The sequence below is a fragment of the Saccostrea cucullata genome, unplaced genomic scaffold, assembly GCF_032062105.1.
Source record: "Saccostrea cucullata isolate Sc308-1 unplaced genomic scaffold, CSIRO_AGI_Scuc_v1 ctg2116, whole genome shotgun sequence".
Lineage (NCBI taxonomy): Eukaryota > Metazoa > Mollusca > Bivalvia > Ostreida > Ostreidae > Saccostrea > Saccostrea cuccullata.
Window position 1 is genome coordinate 106567 of NW_026940728.1, and position 16127 is coordinate 122693.

The 16127-nt window shown below is 34.8% G+C and overlaps 1 protein-coding gene across 1 annotated transcript; it reads left to right on the forward strand.

The window, feature by feature from the left end:
- The first annotated feature begins 1139 nt into the window (after positions 1 to 1139).
- LOC134256049 (uncharacterized) lies at positions 1140 to 15257 on the forward strand. Its single transcript, XM_062738639.1, has 4 exons — positions 1140 to 1582; positions 3876 to 3975; positions 12999 to 13205; positions 15238 to 15257. The coding sequence occupies exons 1-4, from the start codon at positions 1307 to 1309 to the stop codon at positions 15255 to 15257; spliced, it is 603 nt and encodes a 200-aa protein (XP_062594623.1). The 5' UTR covers positions 1140 to 1306.
- Positions 15258 to 16127: the final 870 nt, after the last annotated feature.

A 16127-nucleotide genomic window follows, 5' to 3' on the forward strand; every position in this document is an offset into this window, starting at 1 on the left:
GAGGTGGATTGGTTTTTTCAGATGAAATGTTCTGAGGCTCAGGAATTTGTAGGTCTTCCTCTTGTTGAAGAGTGAGCAACATTTCTTCAGGGATAGAGGAGGAGGACAATCTAATCTTTGGAGGACATCCAAACATTGCTTCATATGGTGACCTTTTAATCCCAACTGATCACGGCGATTTTTCTGAAACAGTGATCCACTTCGTTGTATGATAATCTCTCATCCAGCTTTACTAACATAACATAAACATCACCATTTGATCTTTCGACACTTCCCAGAGATTGCAGATGGCATGGTTTTCCACGAACAATAACTAATTCTTGCCATTTTTCTTTCAACTCAAATCAAAATCAATTTCTAAAAATTTTATCTGATAAAGAATTGTTTTTCATTGTAATTCTATTTCTAATCTTTCAATGTTACTTTCCACCAAAGTATTTATTGAAATTCATATTGTTTGAATTTTCATTTAAAAAAAATCAATTAAAAAAAATTATCAGATAAAAATATAGTTTTCAATTGTCATTCTATGTCAAATGTTTCAATGCAACTTTCCACCTCAGTATTTATTGGAATTCATATTTTTTTTTTTTTTGTATAAAAAAAAATGTTTTTCCCATAGATTTCAATGCAATCTTTGTTAATTAACTACTGCTTAGTAAATGAAATTTTTGACTCTCGCGGGCAATCCATTTTTACTATAAAATGCTTTAATTAAATATCAGAGTATTATGTACTTGAATATTTAAGGGTAGAGAATTTGGTCCTATTAGGGATGGAAATCCTTAATAGCTTCAGTCGTTTCAAATTGTATGAGCCCTTCTGTACTATCGGAAATCAGTTGGATCTATGAGTTGCGAAAATATAAGGAAAATAAATCATTTCATTTTGTCAAGTCAAGCAAAGCATATAAGACGAGGATCAGAGTTGTGACAAATGAGATTTCTGTTTTCATTATTGTTTTCAGTACAGTGTATTTGTAAAGAATGCTATTCCTGCAGAGTGGAATTCTTCAATAATGTAACTTCATCTGACATTTGAAAATACACAGTTAATTGAATATTCATTTTCTATTCTTTAATAAAACCAGGGATAAACATGTATTGGAAATCAGAAATGAAAGATGCATCATTCGGCTCAGGATAATTGCATATGAATTATTGATACTGTGATCAAGTGTGTCATAGGGATAAATATTTAGACCAAGTAAGTTACACTATAAAATGGACCAATTCAATCACCGAGAAAATTCAAAACAGGAGATCTAAGTCAAATCTAAAATTAGAGTGACTTATTACTTTATAAAATGAATTATATGAGTGTAATTTTTTGGATGTGTATTATTTCCGTGAAAGCAGGGCGTAGGTTACTTGGATTCGATTTCAAAAGAGAAAGCCCGGTGAGCAAAAAAGAATGCTTGAAGTTGTGTTTCGTCCATAGCGACTGTCTCTCCATTAATTTTAGTAGAACTCGGCTTTTATGTGAGATGAATTCACAACAGGAATCTGGAAATCTTGCCGTCACGGAAAACACAAGTGAAACGGAGGACTTCATCTACATCTCGAGGCAATCTATTCCTCCGGTACGTTCTTTGTAGGGAGAAAATTCATTTTCTATGTAAATAAAAAAAATGGGGGGGGGAGGGGGAGGGGGGATCAAAACTTTCTGCAATGCAAAATATACAATTAACTTTTAAACGAGGGCTGTTATATAAAGTGTGGGAAGATCTCTATTTTAAGAAATTAGTGTATCTTTGCAAAAATTAATATTTAACCTATCAGTACAATATTTATGATACATCATTCGGCCAAGTTTCGAATTTCAGTGGAGGAGCTCTTTTATTGCCAATTAAAGATTATCAATGCGCAAAATTAATGAAGCAGGCGAGAATGGCAACAAAAAAAAATGTTCTGCGTCATCGAGATTATTAGAGCATGGATCTATTAATTTAAAAAATCTACCAACAGAAAAATATCCAAGACACTAGAATTTTTAAGATGCTGTAGAAACTGCCTATACATATCTAGGACAAAAGATTTTGAATGGTAATAATTTTATTAGAATGGTAGGGTAGACATATTTGATGACCCAGTCCATTCGCTATTCCAAGATCCCATGGACTTTGCTCCTGTGGATCCCAAAAAGGACATTTCAGACAAAAACAATTATGTCTCACTATTGACGTCATTCCATTTTCAAGGATGGAACAGACATTAACAGTCTATAGAACTGAAACGTATTTAAAATTGTGAACAAACTTAACTGGAATCAAGTGATTGCTCCGTGAATCTCATTACCACACAATGAAAATCATATATTTTCAAATTTTTCGTATATTATGTAATAATTCTTACATATTAATTATCAAAAAAAAAAAAAAGAAAAGAAAAGAACATTAAGCCCTTCTTTAAGTGTCCCCCTCGAGCCCCCCCCCCCCAACTTCTCTTCGGCCAAGTTTTGAATTTCAGTGGAGGGACTCTTTTATTGTCAATTAAAGATTATCACTGCGTAAAATTAATAAAGTAGGCGAGAATGGCAACAAAAAAAAGTGTTCTACGTCATCGAGATTATTAGAGCATGGATCTATTATACTTAAATCTACCGAGAGGAAAATACCCAAGACACTAGAATGTTGTAAGATGCTGTAGGAACTGCCTATACATATCTAGGACAAAAGTTTTTAAATGGTAATAACGAAGATGGGGGGATAAGGCGGGCAGGATGCCTATAGCGCGACAGATAAGAAGTGAAAAATTTAATCTCAATTATATCCAAATTTTATTTCATATTTCATCTAATATTAAAGTATACTTAATGTTAAATCGCTATAATTTACAAAAATCTCACAATGACTGAAAATATTTGCCAATGAAAAAGCAAACACAGACTTTAAAGAACAAAAACGATAATTTTTTCATACTTTAACAAACTTTTTTAATATGAGTGGGTCTTCGCTCCATTTTTTTGAAAGATAATCCTAAAAGTTTGCGATAAAATAAATATTTTTTGGTTTACAAAAAAATGGAGCGAAGACCCACTATACCTTAAAAATACACTTTTATGACAAAACATTCGCACCTTTCCGAGAAATACTTCAAGTCCATTAATTCAAGGGTCATATCACAAACATGATTTAAATGCCCTTAATCATCATGAGCCATGTAGCATAGTGGTTAGCGCGTTAGTCTCAAAGCAATATGATACTTCGGTATTTTGGGGTCGAATCCCACGTATACCATCTAATATTTTTTTTATATGAAATTTTTTAAAGAGATTTATTTTCTCTCAGAAAATGTTTTTTCTCATAATTTCATAAATATCAATAATGAGAGGTAAATTTAACTACTCAATTTACATATCAAATGCGATTTCTTAATATCTGACGCTATAAGCATTCTGCCCGCCTTATCCCCACCATCTTCTTTGTTAGAATGGTAGGGTAGACAAATTTGAAGACCCTGTCCATTCGCTATTCCAATATCCCACGAACTTTGCTCCTGTGGACCCCACAAAGGACATTTCAGACAAGAATAATTATGTCTCACTATTGACGTCATTCCATTTTTAAGGATGGAACAGACATTAACAGTCTACAGAATGAAACGTATTTAAAAATGTGCAAAAACTTAACTGGAATCAAGTGATTGCTCCGTGAATCTCATTACCACACAATGAATATCATATATTTTCAAATTTTTCGTATATTATGGTATTAATTCTTACATATTTTAAAATTATCAAAAGAAAAAAAAGAATTAAGCCCTTCTTTAAGTGTCCCCCTCGAACCCCCCCCCCCCCCATCTGAATACAAAATGCATTGATTCATTCAGAAAACAGCTTTAATGTGCGCCCATATGAAATTATTATATTTTTAGGATGTAATATCCATCACAGGAGCTTGCAGTACTGTTGCATGTCTACCAGGAAAGAGATGTATAGTTCTACGCTCGGGGAAAACTACATGTATTAATTCAAGTTAGTATATTTACAATTCTTTTTTTAAGATCACATTATACAACTATCAAGTCGAAGATAAACCTTATTGTATCATAGTTAGGGGTGTTTTTTTTTTTGGAAACAGTGTGAGTTATCTGTACATAATCAACAATATTATATGGGGAAACTACTACAAGTTTTACATTTTCAATGAGGAATATAGCAGCTCTTTTCAACATGAGGAGACTACTTAATTAGATGCTAATCTCTTATTAATATTTACAACCACGGTATATATATAATTAAGCTACAGTACGTGGAAGTAATCATTTTGCCTAATTTTTGGTGAATATATGCTATATTTATATTTAGAAATGAGTTCTTAACGTGCTTATAGTGATGTTGCATATTGTATGGATGTGGCAGTAGTCTATTGGTATTAACTGCACTATGTACAAATAAAAAAATCCAATATTTTTTTTTTGGTCACCTGAGTGACCTCTAGCTATCTGTTTTCGTCCGTCGTGTGTTAACATTTGAACATTTTCAGGTTCTGCGTTTTTTCCATAAAGCATGTATGGGCGAAATGGAACAATGTTCCCTGTCCCCACTGGGGCCTGAAGGGTAGGCAAAAACCATTAAAATTAATGCAATCTTTAAAAATCTTCTTTCCTCTTAATCATCACGCAGTCAAACTATTGGCTTGATTGTAATAAGCCCTGACTCTTCTACCAAAATTGTGAAATTCATGGCCCCAGGGTCAGGGGTTCTAGTATAAGGACGAGGCTATATTAATTATATAGTCAAAATGTATTTATTCTTTGAAAATCCTCTTCTCTGCTCCTGGGCATTAAACATGATACTAACAATGACGTTGCGCACGGTGTTGGTACTATAATATCTAACTCTTTATGTCGCAAAGAAAATGGCGGTTTCGCGATGTCATATTTACTTTAAATTAAAAATAAAATCATTTATGTTATCTAAAGTAATGAATAATTCTTAAAATTTCTTTTAAATAATCTAAAATTATTTTAACTTTGATGAGGCGTTAATCAATATTGGTCATTTACGGCGAAATTCCCATGTCCGACGTTACATCAATTATTGGTCGCGCAACTAAAAGGTGTGAAAAAATGCACTTACAACTCTCTGGATTAAATGAAATTTAGGGGGTACAATAAAATATATGCATTCTTTAAGATATTGTTGAGTTTTTAACATCATTTTATCAATTTCATGAATTTAGACTGGATCTACAGTGCGTAAGTAAAATGTCTAACAGTAAGAAATCGTTTCCTTACACTGACATTAGCCGAAATGGAGATGTGTACCAGACATAAATCCCAGACAAATATTAATTTTGGTGAATAATCTTTTAGTACATATATTTCTTAGATTAAGTGGATTGATACATTTTATATTACTTTTCCAACGTAAATATTAGGAAGGCTTTCATAAGTGTAGCCATTTTGTTATGCACGCAAGAGTCACTGTATTGTTACTAAATATGTCTCAGTAACATATCAAAAATATATAGATTTATGTAAGATATAAAGCAATCATGTATGTAGCTTGAAAGAACATTTAATGCTCCATTTACAAATTACACAATCTTTACAGTAATGGTCTACATGAAATAAATGCAAGCATCAATAAAAGTGTAGCCATTTTGTCACAGGTACGAAAAACGTCATTTTACGCAATGCGTACATATGACGTCAGGAGCGTCAAATTTTTATTGCCGTGGCTTTTTTCATGCAGGTCCGTAGTACCAGCTCACAGGTACTTGTGGTCATGCAGGAACCACCCCCACCCACCCCCAATATTCAACCCCGGAGCTTGTTGGAGATTTTTTTCACAAAGTATATTTATTACACTTAATCATCATGTGTACATGTACCAAAGGAAAACAAATTATGAAAATCCCAAAATGATATCGTACCACAAAAATACCCTAATAAACGAAGTATGCATTATAAGAGCCCCCCCCCCCTTCTTTCACTAAAAATAGTAAAAAGATTTTAGAATTTTCGTGATAAACCAGATTTTCAATAATGGTGAAACATCTCCATCCCTCCTTTCTTTCAACCCCTCAATATACTAAATTGATACTAATTTTTTTTATTCAAAATGACACCATTTCCACTGAAACGTAGGAAGTATAATTTTTTTCTCTATACACCCAAACCGCATGCGGACGCTATATAGAAATAAAAGACTTGTAATGACCTAACTGAAAAAAAATATTGAAGGAGGTTGAAAGGGAAAGCTACTTATATATTTTCTCCTTTTAAGACAGACAAGTGAGAAAAATAGAAAGAGGAATATTCACTGAGTGCCTTTGGCATTTCAGTAATTAAAATTTTATTATTAAGATCTATTAATAAACATATAAATATTTCAAAAAAGAAGGTTCAAACATTGAACACTATGTGCCCTTTTATTTAATTTTTTCTTATATCTTTGAAAAATAAAATTCATTTAAAGATCTATAATATGCAGGTTCAAAACGTTATAAAAACGTTATGACTTTTTTTACGTTATTTTGACGTAACGTCAATGTGTACCAACAACGTGCGCAACGTCATTGCGTAATTATGATTAGAAAGGTTGCCTCTTCTAAAATTGTGAAAAAATTGTGGATTTCATGGTTCCAGGGTGAGTGGGTCTAGTGTAAGGGCGGGGCTGTATTGGTTTTGTAGTGAAAACATACTAGTTCTTTGAAAATCGTCTTCTCTGCTCCTTGATATTAATAAACTAACTAAATAGTTACTTTGGTAACTTAATACCCATAAGCAGAGCTAGTAGACAAAAAATTGCATTCAACTTATCAGTAATATTCAGCAATAATCAGCAGTGCCCCCTCCTACGGAAACCAGGCGCGGATCCAGGAATTGAAGTTAGAGGGGGCGCCAAAAGTAGGCAAGGGGTCTGGGGGCCGCCTTGAGGCCCCCAGTGGGTCCAGGGCAAAGCCCTGGTGGGGGCCCAGGGGGCGAAGCCCCCGGAAGCTCCTGGATTCTAGAGATTTTGTAGGGTAAAAATAAGGTCTACCAAGTATACATATTTACATTTTCTAGACGAAACTGTGATTTACGTTAATTTTGACAATTTGGGGGGGGGGGGCGCGCGCCGGGTGCGCCCCCCCTTAAATCCGCCACTGGAAACCTCGGACTCTGGAGCGACACATTTCACAACTTTTAAAAAGGCACCCTTGAAAATTCGATCCCGAGAAAGTTATTTCAAAGCGGGCTATCAGGCATTTATTTTGTCTTTATTTATAACGCGAAAACAAAAATAGAACAGGAGGAAAAGGTGTTGAATTTATTTTCAATGTATCGAATGGAGTACATGTGAAACTCACGAAAGCATCTTAAGAAAATACTTTTCAAATTCATGCGTTACATAAGTTTGAAAATTTTATTTGTTATTCCACATGTTTTGCTAAATCGTAGTTTAAATGTTTGACACACACGCGAGTTATGGCATCTCATCTATAAATTATTAGTATTATTGCTTAGTGTATGACATTTGTTACTGAACATGGGAAGGAAAGACAAATTGTATAATTTCATTATCTTAGAATACAGTACAGGAATATGTGCGTGCCCTCATTCAATTATTTTATTTCTATTATCTCAATTTACATATTCTTTTGAAAATCTACATCAAAATTATCGATCTTCTTAATTGAGAACGAAAAGTAAAAATTAAATATACATTGTACTGTATATCATTTGAAAATGAAACTACAGCAGGTTCATAGAAAACAAAGAGACTCGTATATTTAAAAACCCATCGGACGTTATCTTTAAATCTAGTTAATCATGAGAGTTTACGGTTACGATTTTTTTGGGGGTCTAGATCTCCCTGTATTTATTTATGTTCAAATATTTAGAAATATCCTTTTTAAAGAATCATTTTCATAATTATGTTTAAATAATTAGAAATACCTTTTTTGAAAAATCATTTTCAATTTCATTTATTTGTGATATACATGTATATGAAGGGTGAGGGGGCATGAACCAGTAAAAACATTTACTTGAAAGTAACTTGAGCAAATTAATATATGTTGTGCCTTTTGTGGGGTTTTATTAAATTCTGATTTAAATCAGATCTTTGTTACGCTCCGAAATTCTTATGGTCGCTGTACAAAATTGTATTTCCGAGCGCGACAAAGATCTGATTTTTAGCTCTACTGGTCAGAGACCAGAAGAGCTTATGTGATAGTAATGCGTCCGGCGTCCGTCCGTCTGTCTGTCTGTCTGTCTGTCCGTCTGTCTGTCCGTCTGTCTGTAAACAATTTTTCAAAACGCTACTCCTCCTACATTTTTAGTCTGATTTCAATATTACTTGGCACACAAGTAGACTACATTAAGATACATAGAATAGTGCATCGGTTTTTGATTTCCATGAACGGTGTTGCCATGGTTACTAAAAATAGAATTTTCTGTGAAATTCCTTAAAAACACTACTCCTTCTACAGTTTTGGTCTGTTTTCAATATAACTTGGCACACAAGTAGACTACACTACGATACATAGAATAGTGCATCAGTTTTTGATTTCGATGAACGGTGTTGCCATGGTTACTAAAAATAGAATTTTCTGTGAAATTCCTTAAAAACGCTACTCCTTCTACAGTTTTGGTCTGATTTCAATATAACTTGGCACACAAGTAGACTACACTAAGATACATAGAATAGTGCATCAGTTTTTGATTTCGATGAATGGTGTTGCCATGGTTACTAAAAATAGAATTTTCTGTGAAATTCCTTAAAAACGCTACTCCTTCTACAGTTTTGGTCTGATTTCAATATAACTTGGCACACAAGTAGACTACACAAAGAAACATAGAATAGTGCATCGGTTTCTAATTTTGATGAACGGTGTTGGCATGGTTACTAAAAATAGAATTTTCTGTGAAATTCTTTAAAAACACTACTCCTTCTACAGTTTTGGTCTGATTTCAATATAACTTGGCACACAAGTAGACTACACTAAGATACATAGAATAGTGCATCGGTTTTTGATTTCGATGAACTTTGTTGCCATGGTTACTAAAAATAGAATTTTCTGTGAAATTCCTTTAAAACGCTACTCCTTCTACAGTTTTGGTCTGATTTTAATATAACTTGGCACACAAGTAGACTACACTAAGATACATAGAATAGTGCATCGGTTTTTGATTTTGTTGAACGGTGTTGCCATGGTTACTAAAAATAGAATTTTCTGTGAAATTCCTTAAAAACACTACTCCTTCTACAGTTTTGGTCTGAATTCAATATAACTTGGCACACAAGTAGACTACACAAAGATACATAGAATAGTGCATCAGTTTTTAATTTTGATGAACGGTTTTGCCATGGTTACTAAAAATAGAATTTTCTTTGAAATTCTTTAAAAACGCTACTCCTTCTACAGTTCTGGTCTGATTTCAATATAACTTGGCACACAAGTAGACTACACTAAGATACATAGAATAGTGCATCTGTTTCTGATTTCGATTAACGGTATTACCATGGTTACTAAAAATAGAATTTTCTGTGAAATTCCTTAAAAACGCTACTCCTTCTACAGTTCTAGTTTGATTTCAAAATAGGTTGGCACACAAGTAGACTACACAAAGATACATAAAATAGTGCAATGGTTTTTGATAAGTACAAACCAGTAGAGCTACAGTCTCGACAGAGACTTCTGGTTATCAAATGTTTTTTTTTTCAAAAATTTTCAGTTAAATATGTGTTAGAAACCTTGATGTGAAACTGCTATAAATGAACACTTAACATATATTTACGTGTATGTGTCTCACTTCATATTTAGATATGATTGATTGTATGTTGTTTAACGTCCCTCTCGAAACGTTTCACTCATACGGAGACACCACCACTTGCCGGTGGAGAGCTACACATTTTTACCTATACTCAGCACTTACATGTAGGGCCATTGAGCAGTGAGGGATCATTTTCGTGCCAGCACCTACTGCCGACACGGGACCTCGGTTTATACGGTCTCATCCGAAGAACCGTGAGTAATAGATCAGATAATATCATAATTAATGTGTTTGTCTTTCAATAATTTAAACTACAATTTAGCAAAACAACAGCAATATCAAATAGATTTTAAACTATTTTATGCATGAATTTGAAAAGTGTTTTGATGCTCTCGTCAGTTTCACTAGTACTACATCCGATGCATTAAAGATAAATCATTTTATTTTCTTTATATGACTTTTTCTGTATTTTTTTTTCTCTGTTACTTTGTTCATTTTTGTTTGTGTTTTTTTTTTCTCTTCTTTTGTACATTCTCTAATTATTACTATTTGTTTTGTACTTTGACCTAAATGTAGGGAGAGGGCTAAAATAGGCTGCGCCTGCTGCCCAATCCTATTCACGATACCATCAGTGAATAAAATATTGTTTAAATTAAAGATAAATTCAACACCTTCAATTTTCTTCCTCTTCTAGTTTCCCGCGTTAAACGTGTAAAATAATATCCCGCTGTTATAAAACTTACAATTTCTCGGGTTCGAAATTCCGAGCCCGGAGATATTAGGAAATCAGCGTCACTTACATTTCTACGTCGAATGTACAGCGGAATTCTGGAAAATTTATCGATGTACTCCACATTGTCATTTTAACCATGTAAAGTGTACATTTATCGATCGTCGCAAAAACAACAATGATCAATTCCATTACTGTATTGGAATATACCGTATATACATGTGGGTTTTTTTTTCGCGTGTTCGAAATTTTGCAAAAAAAGTTAGACTTGGACATTTTTATTTTGCATAAGTTATTTTTTTTACGATTAAAGATGGTAATGTTTTTATGTCACATTATAGCTAGCATAATTTCTGCTTGTATTATATTTTGCGAATTAAAAATGATCGCAGAAAAAAGCGAAAAATAGATCATCGCGATAAAAAACGGATGTACGGTACAAGGGACAGGGCTTACTGGCGGCAAGATTAAAGCGTGGGTCCGCTTCACGCATGAGTGCGAAAGGCGAACGTCGGGTTCGCTCCAACAGACCCAGAGCTGACCTCGAACGAACGCGGAGCAAACGCAAAGCGCACGCGGCAAAATTTCTGAAAGCGGACCCAGGGAGCGAACCTGGGTGCGCTTCGAGTTCGGTCTGGTATTAGGTTGTGTCCGGTCGGTATTGTACATTAACACTTTGCTTGCATGTACATTGTACAATATTTGGATTTACATTTCGCATTTGATCTTTTATCCCAATTGACAGATCTATATGCCATTTTGATCGGTCAACGCGCTGATTGGTTAATCGCTAATCCTGATTGACAATTTTATTAAGCAATATCGAACGCGCGTTTGCTTTATGGGACCTCTATTAAATTTGGGGTTCGCTCTCTGGGTCCGCTACGAGTGCGCTCTGGGTCAGCCCGAGCGAACCCGGAGTGCGCTCCGGGTTCGCTTTCTGTTCGGTTGTGTCCGGACGGTACTGCTTGAACACCTTTATATCTCTATTCAGACAAATGCATTATTAGGGCGGGCGCCGTAAAGTGATCAGTCTGTCCTTCCGTCCGTCCAGAGCATATCTTCTCTACTTCAGCCAGTCTGCTCATACTTAACCCACAGAGTTCCTTTGGGTAACGGGTGTGCAGTGACTTTGAACCATGTTTCTAGGTCAAAGTCATAGAATTAGATAAAAAAAAATCCTTGTTCGGAGCATATCTTCTCTCTCCTTTGCCCAATCTGGATCATACTTCACCCACAGTGCCTTTGTGAAACAGGTGTGCAGTGACCTTGAACTATGTTTCTAGGTCTAAGGTCAAGGTCATAGCAGAATCAAATGAAAAATCATTGTTCGGAGCATATCTTCTCTCCCCTTTGTCCAATGCGACTCGTACTTCACTCACAGAGTGCCAGTGGTCATTGAATGTGCAATGACCTTGAGCAAAGTTTTTAGGTCAAGAGTCAAGGTCAAAAATAGCCTTTCTATTTAAAGTCTTGTCTGTAGCATATTTTCACTTTTCTTGGCCTAATCTGGCCCATACTTCACAAACGGAGTGCCTTTGGGTAAAGGGTGTGCAGTGACCCTGATCCATGTTTCTAACGATAAAGTTATAGCAGAATTATATGAAAAATTCTTATTCTCTCCCCTTGGTCCAATGAGGGTCATACTTAACTCACAGAGTGCCTTTGGGTGAAGCGTGTGCAGTGACCTTGAACCATGTTTCTAGATCAAAGTTAAGGTCATAGCAGAATTATATCAAAATCCTTGTTTGGAGCATATTAATTTTCTCTCCTATCGGTCCATTGTGACTCATACTCATATTGCTAAGAGTGGGGCCCTTTGAGATGGCCACCATCTCAATGATATCTAGTTTTTCAAGTTGTCGGTTGATATACAAAATTATACATTGATTTGGTAAGCGATTTCATCTATGAATGAGGACGTGCAGACCGCATAAACAGAGATCCCGTGTCGCAGAGGGTGCTGGCACGAAAGAGATTCCTTCCAGCTCAAAGGTCCTTAGTGCAGAATATAGGACAACATTTGCAATCATTACATCGTAAAATCGAAAATCACTACAAAGTCCCTGATTATATCATCTTGGAATTTTTACACGGCTGTGACTGTAAAGAAACTTCAATCAGAATGGAATGATTGCAACATACAATTCTTATAAATAATATATAGGCTTACATCCACTTAATATTATCTCCATATTATTTCGGAAGAAAACCATTGCAAGTTATCAATAAGCATATCACCTTAACAGATTACATGAACAGTGATTGTTTCATCAATGAAATGTGGAATGATGCAAAAATCAACAATACTCTATTTCATCTAATAAATCCTTTTTAGATGATTATTTGTACCGAATACTACAGATATAAATGATAAGATGTCTTTGTTTGATATAACGGGAATTTGTACTGCAGCTACTCCCCCCCCCCCACCCACACACACACACACACACAAAATCTGCAACAGAAGAACGAAAGAAAGCATTGCACTGTTTAAATTGTTGTTAATTTTACAAATCATCCTGCTATTAATACTGGCTTTTAAAATTGTTTCTTGATAGGGTGTGTGCACGAACCACCTCCGGTTTTTTATGGATACAACGCCTCATTACCAGGAAACTTACATAGCAATGGTTCATTTACATCGGAAAGTTACGTGGGTGACAGTAAACGATACACATGTGCATCAGGAACAGTTCCTGTAGGAGGAAATCAGTTAACGTGTTTAGCGAACGGTTTATGGGAAACCCCAAAGTTTTCCTGCCAAGGTATAATTTTCATTTGGATATCACATGTACTTGTGGACAGGAACCCCCCCCCCCCATTCAACCCCGGGGCTAAATGGAATTTTTTCCCCCACAAATTATATTAGGAATAAGGTCTTGCCACAAAGATTACATATGTAAAGTATAAACGTCCTTGTATCTACTGTTCATAAGATATGGCCAAAGTAAAAGTTTGGAATTTTTGTGTGAAAAAATGGGTCAAACGCCAAAGTCAAAGTCAAAGATCTTGCTATCAAATGAAAGGTCTTGTCACAAGGATTAAATATGTAAAGTATGAAAGCAGTAGCCATACATCTTTAAAAGTTATGGTCAAAGTTAGCTTTTTAAAAGTAGGTCAAACTCCAAGTTCAAAGGGTCAAAGTTCTTGGTATCCAATGAAGGGACTTCTCACAAGGATTACGTATGTGAAGTTTGAAAGCCCTATCCCTTACCGTTCAAAAGTTATGGCCAAAGTTAAGTTTTTTCATAAGTACAAAAATCTCCAAGGTCAAGGTTGTTCATATCCATTAAAAGGTCTTTCCACAAAAAATACATATGTGAATTATAAATATCCTAGTATCTACTGTTCAAAAGATATGGCCACAGTAAAAGTTTAGAATTTTAGTGTCAAAGTGGGTCAAACTCCAAGGTCATGGTCGGAGGTTCCCAAAGAGAGGTCTTGTTACAAGGAATACACATGTGAAGTATGAAAGTCAAACTCCACTAAATCAAAAGCTATGGGCAAGGTTGGGTTTTTTCCGGACAAACAGACAGACAGACGGACACGACAAAACTATATACCCCCGAACCTTCGTTTACGGGGGCATAAAAAATTATAAATAATTGTTTTTTCGAGTACAAACAACTCTTTTGACTTTAATGCCACATTCTGATTTTTGATGTTTATTATATAAGGCTTCAGAAAATAGATAAATGCTGCGTATTGTTAATAAAGGTGTTTGTTCAATGATAATGAACAGAAAATGTTAAATTTTCCTTTTCAAAAATAAGTTTTGAATCATTTGGACAAACTTTATCATGTACAAGTATGGTAAATTGTAGAACATACTGTAAAGACAGTTTAAATTTTGGAAATCGAAAAAGTTATTATAAATACCCGAGTGTTTATCTTTCCATGTATAAAAAATGTGAACTATTGAGGCATTAAAAATATAAATACTGCACTTTAACTAAGTAAAAAAATCAAGGAATATAAATCCGCTGAATACATATAACAATTTGTTTTTCCTAAATTTTTATTTCAGTGAGTAAAGGTAGGAGTAACCCTTTCATTGATTTTCTGAGTTTGTTATCTCCAAATATAATTACTAGTATTGATATATGTCTTTACTCCTCATTGTGCATAATGGTAATGTTTACTGTCTCTGAAATTCTACTCTTTATGTTTATGGTATATATCCGTGGATATAAAAAATATGCCATTAATAAGTGCAAATTATATAAGCCTATATTAAATCCAAGGGGGTACAACTACTGAAATATGCAGTCAAATTCAATCTGCATGATTAGATTCTAAGGAGTATATACAATTGAAATTCATCGCAGCTCAATGCTGCTAAGAATACCTGTATCGAGTAACACAGAGTGAGTAATTCATGTCCTTGGAGAAAGTGTGCTTCTATACTGAGGTTTCTACTTCTACCACTCTGCAGCCACCATCAACCACTGATAACACTGCCACTTCGGTGCGCATACCAATGTTTCGACTGAGTCTTGACGGCACTAATTTGTCTAATGTTTCTATTCCGACTAGTCCATTTTGGATCTTGTAAAGAATTAATCTGGCCCTCCTTCTGCGCTCCTCCAGAGCGACCCAATGCAGGGTATCCAACATATAGGTGACCGACGAGGTGTTATGATATCGGTTGGTAACGTACTGGCTTCCCTGCGTTGTACCATCTCAATCTTTTATATATCCTCTTTGAAATATGGGTCCCATGTAGTACAAGCATAGGGTAGGACTTACAGCTGACTTGTAGGCTTTTTCTGTGATGTTTGCATTTCTTATGTTCAGGTTACGTTTTAGAAAGCTGATGGTATCATTGGCAGATATTGGATATATGTTGGTTCCATTTCATATCTGATGTAATTGATACACCTACATATTTTGCTGTTGTTACATGTTCAAGCTGATCACCATGAAGGGTGTTATTCTTCATAATGGGGTGCCTTTTCCTGTCTGGATATAGTGAGAACATTGCATTTTTTTGGATGAAAATTCATTTTCCAAGTCTCCTCTCATGCTACAAGTTGGTCAAGGTCTTGTTGAAGATGGATAAATTGCATCGATGTCTGATGTTATCGTCAGATATACATCAGACAACCCAGCTTCCATACAAGTTTTGATTCATTTAAGGAATAACTGTCTTATTTTTCGATTTCATGAAGTGATTAATCGATTGATTTGCGTGATAATTTGCATAAATGCCGAAGGCGTTTATACATAAAATTATCACGCAAGCCAATCGATTGATCATCTTCATGAAATTGAAAAATCTGACAGTTATTCCTTATATTTACATGCTTTGATTCCGCCAATCCACGTGCTCCAAGCCCTGCTTCTGTCTAGGCCTAGCTGTTTGTCCCGCTCTGCACGTGGGTTTTTTTTTTTTGGAACCGCGCCAATACATTGATGGGGAAATAAAGTACATTAACATTTGGTAATTTTATCTCGGACAAAGACATTGGAAATGTAAATATTACTATTTTCTATGTTGTGGCACTTAATAATATCCTTGAGCACGGAATGTGTACTATTTTTCCATGGAAACCTTTTTTGTGAAATTATTTGAAGCATATAAAATGTTCAACTCTCGCAGAGGGACAATTCTAAAAAAACAATTCGTGGAGAATATTACATGTGTTTTCTCTTTCATTACATAATCATGGTAACATTTCAAAATC

Coding starts and splice junctions, on each gene's coding strand:
- LOC134256049 (XM_062738639.1), top strand. CDS start 1,307: ATGAATTATATGAGTGTAATTTTTTGGATGTGTATTATTTCCGTGAAA. Junction 3,976..12,998: donor AACTACATGTATTAATTCAA/GTTAGTATATTT, acceptor GTTTCTTGATAG/GGTGTGTGCACGAACCACCT. Junction 13,206..15,237: donor CCCAAAGTTTTCCTGCCAAG/GTATAATTTTCA, acceptor TCTTATGTTCAG/GTTACGTTTTAGAAAGCTGA.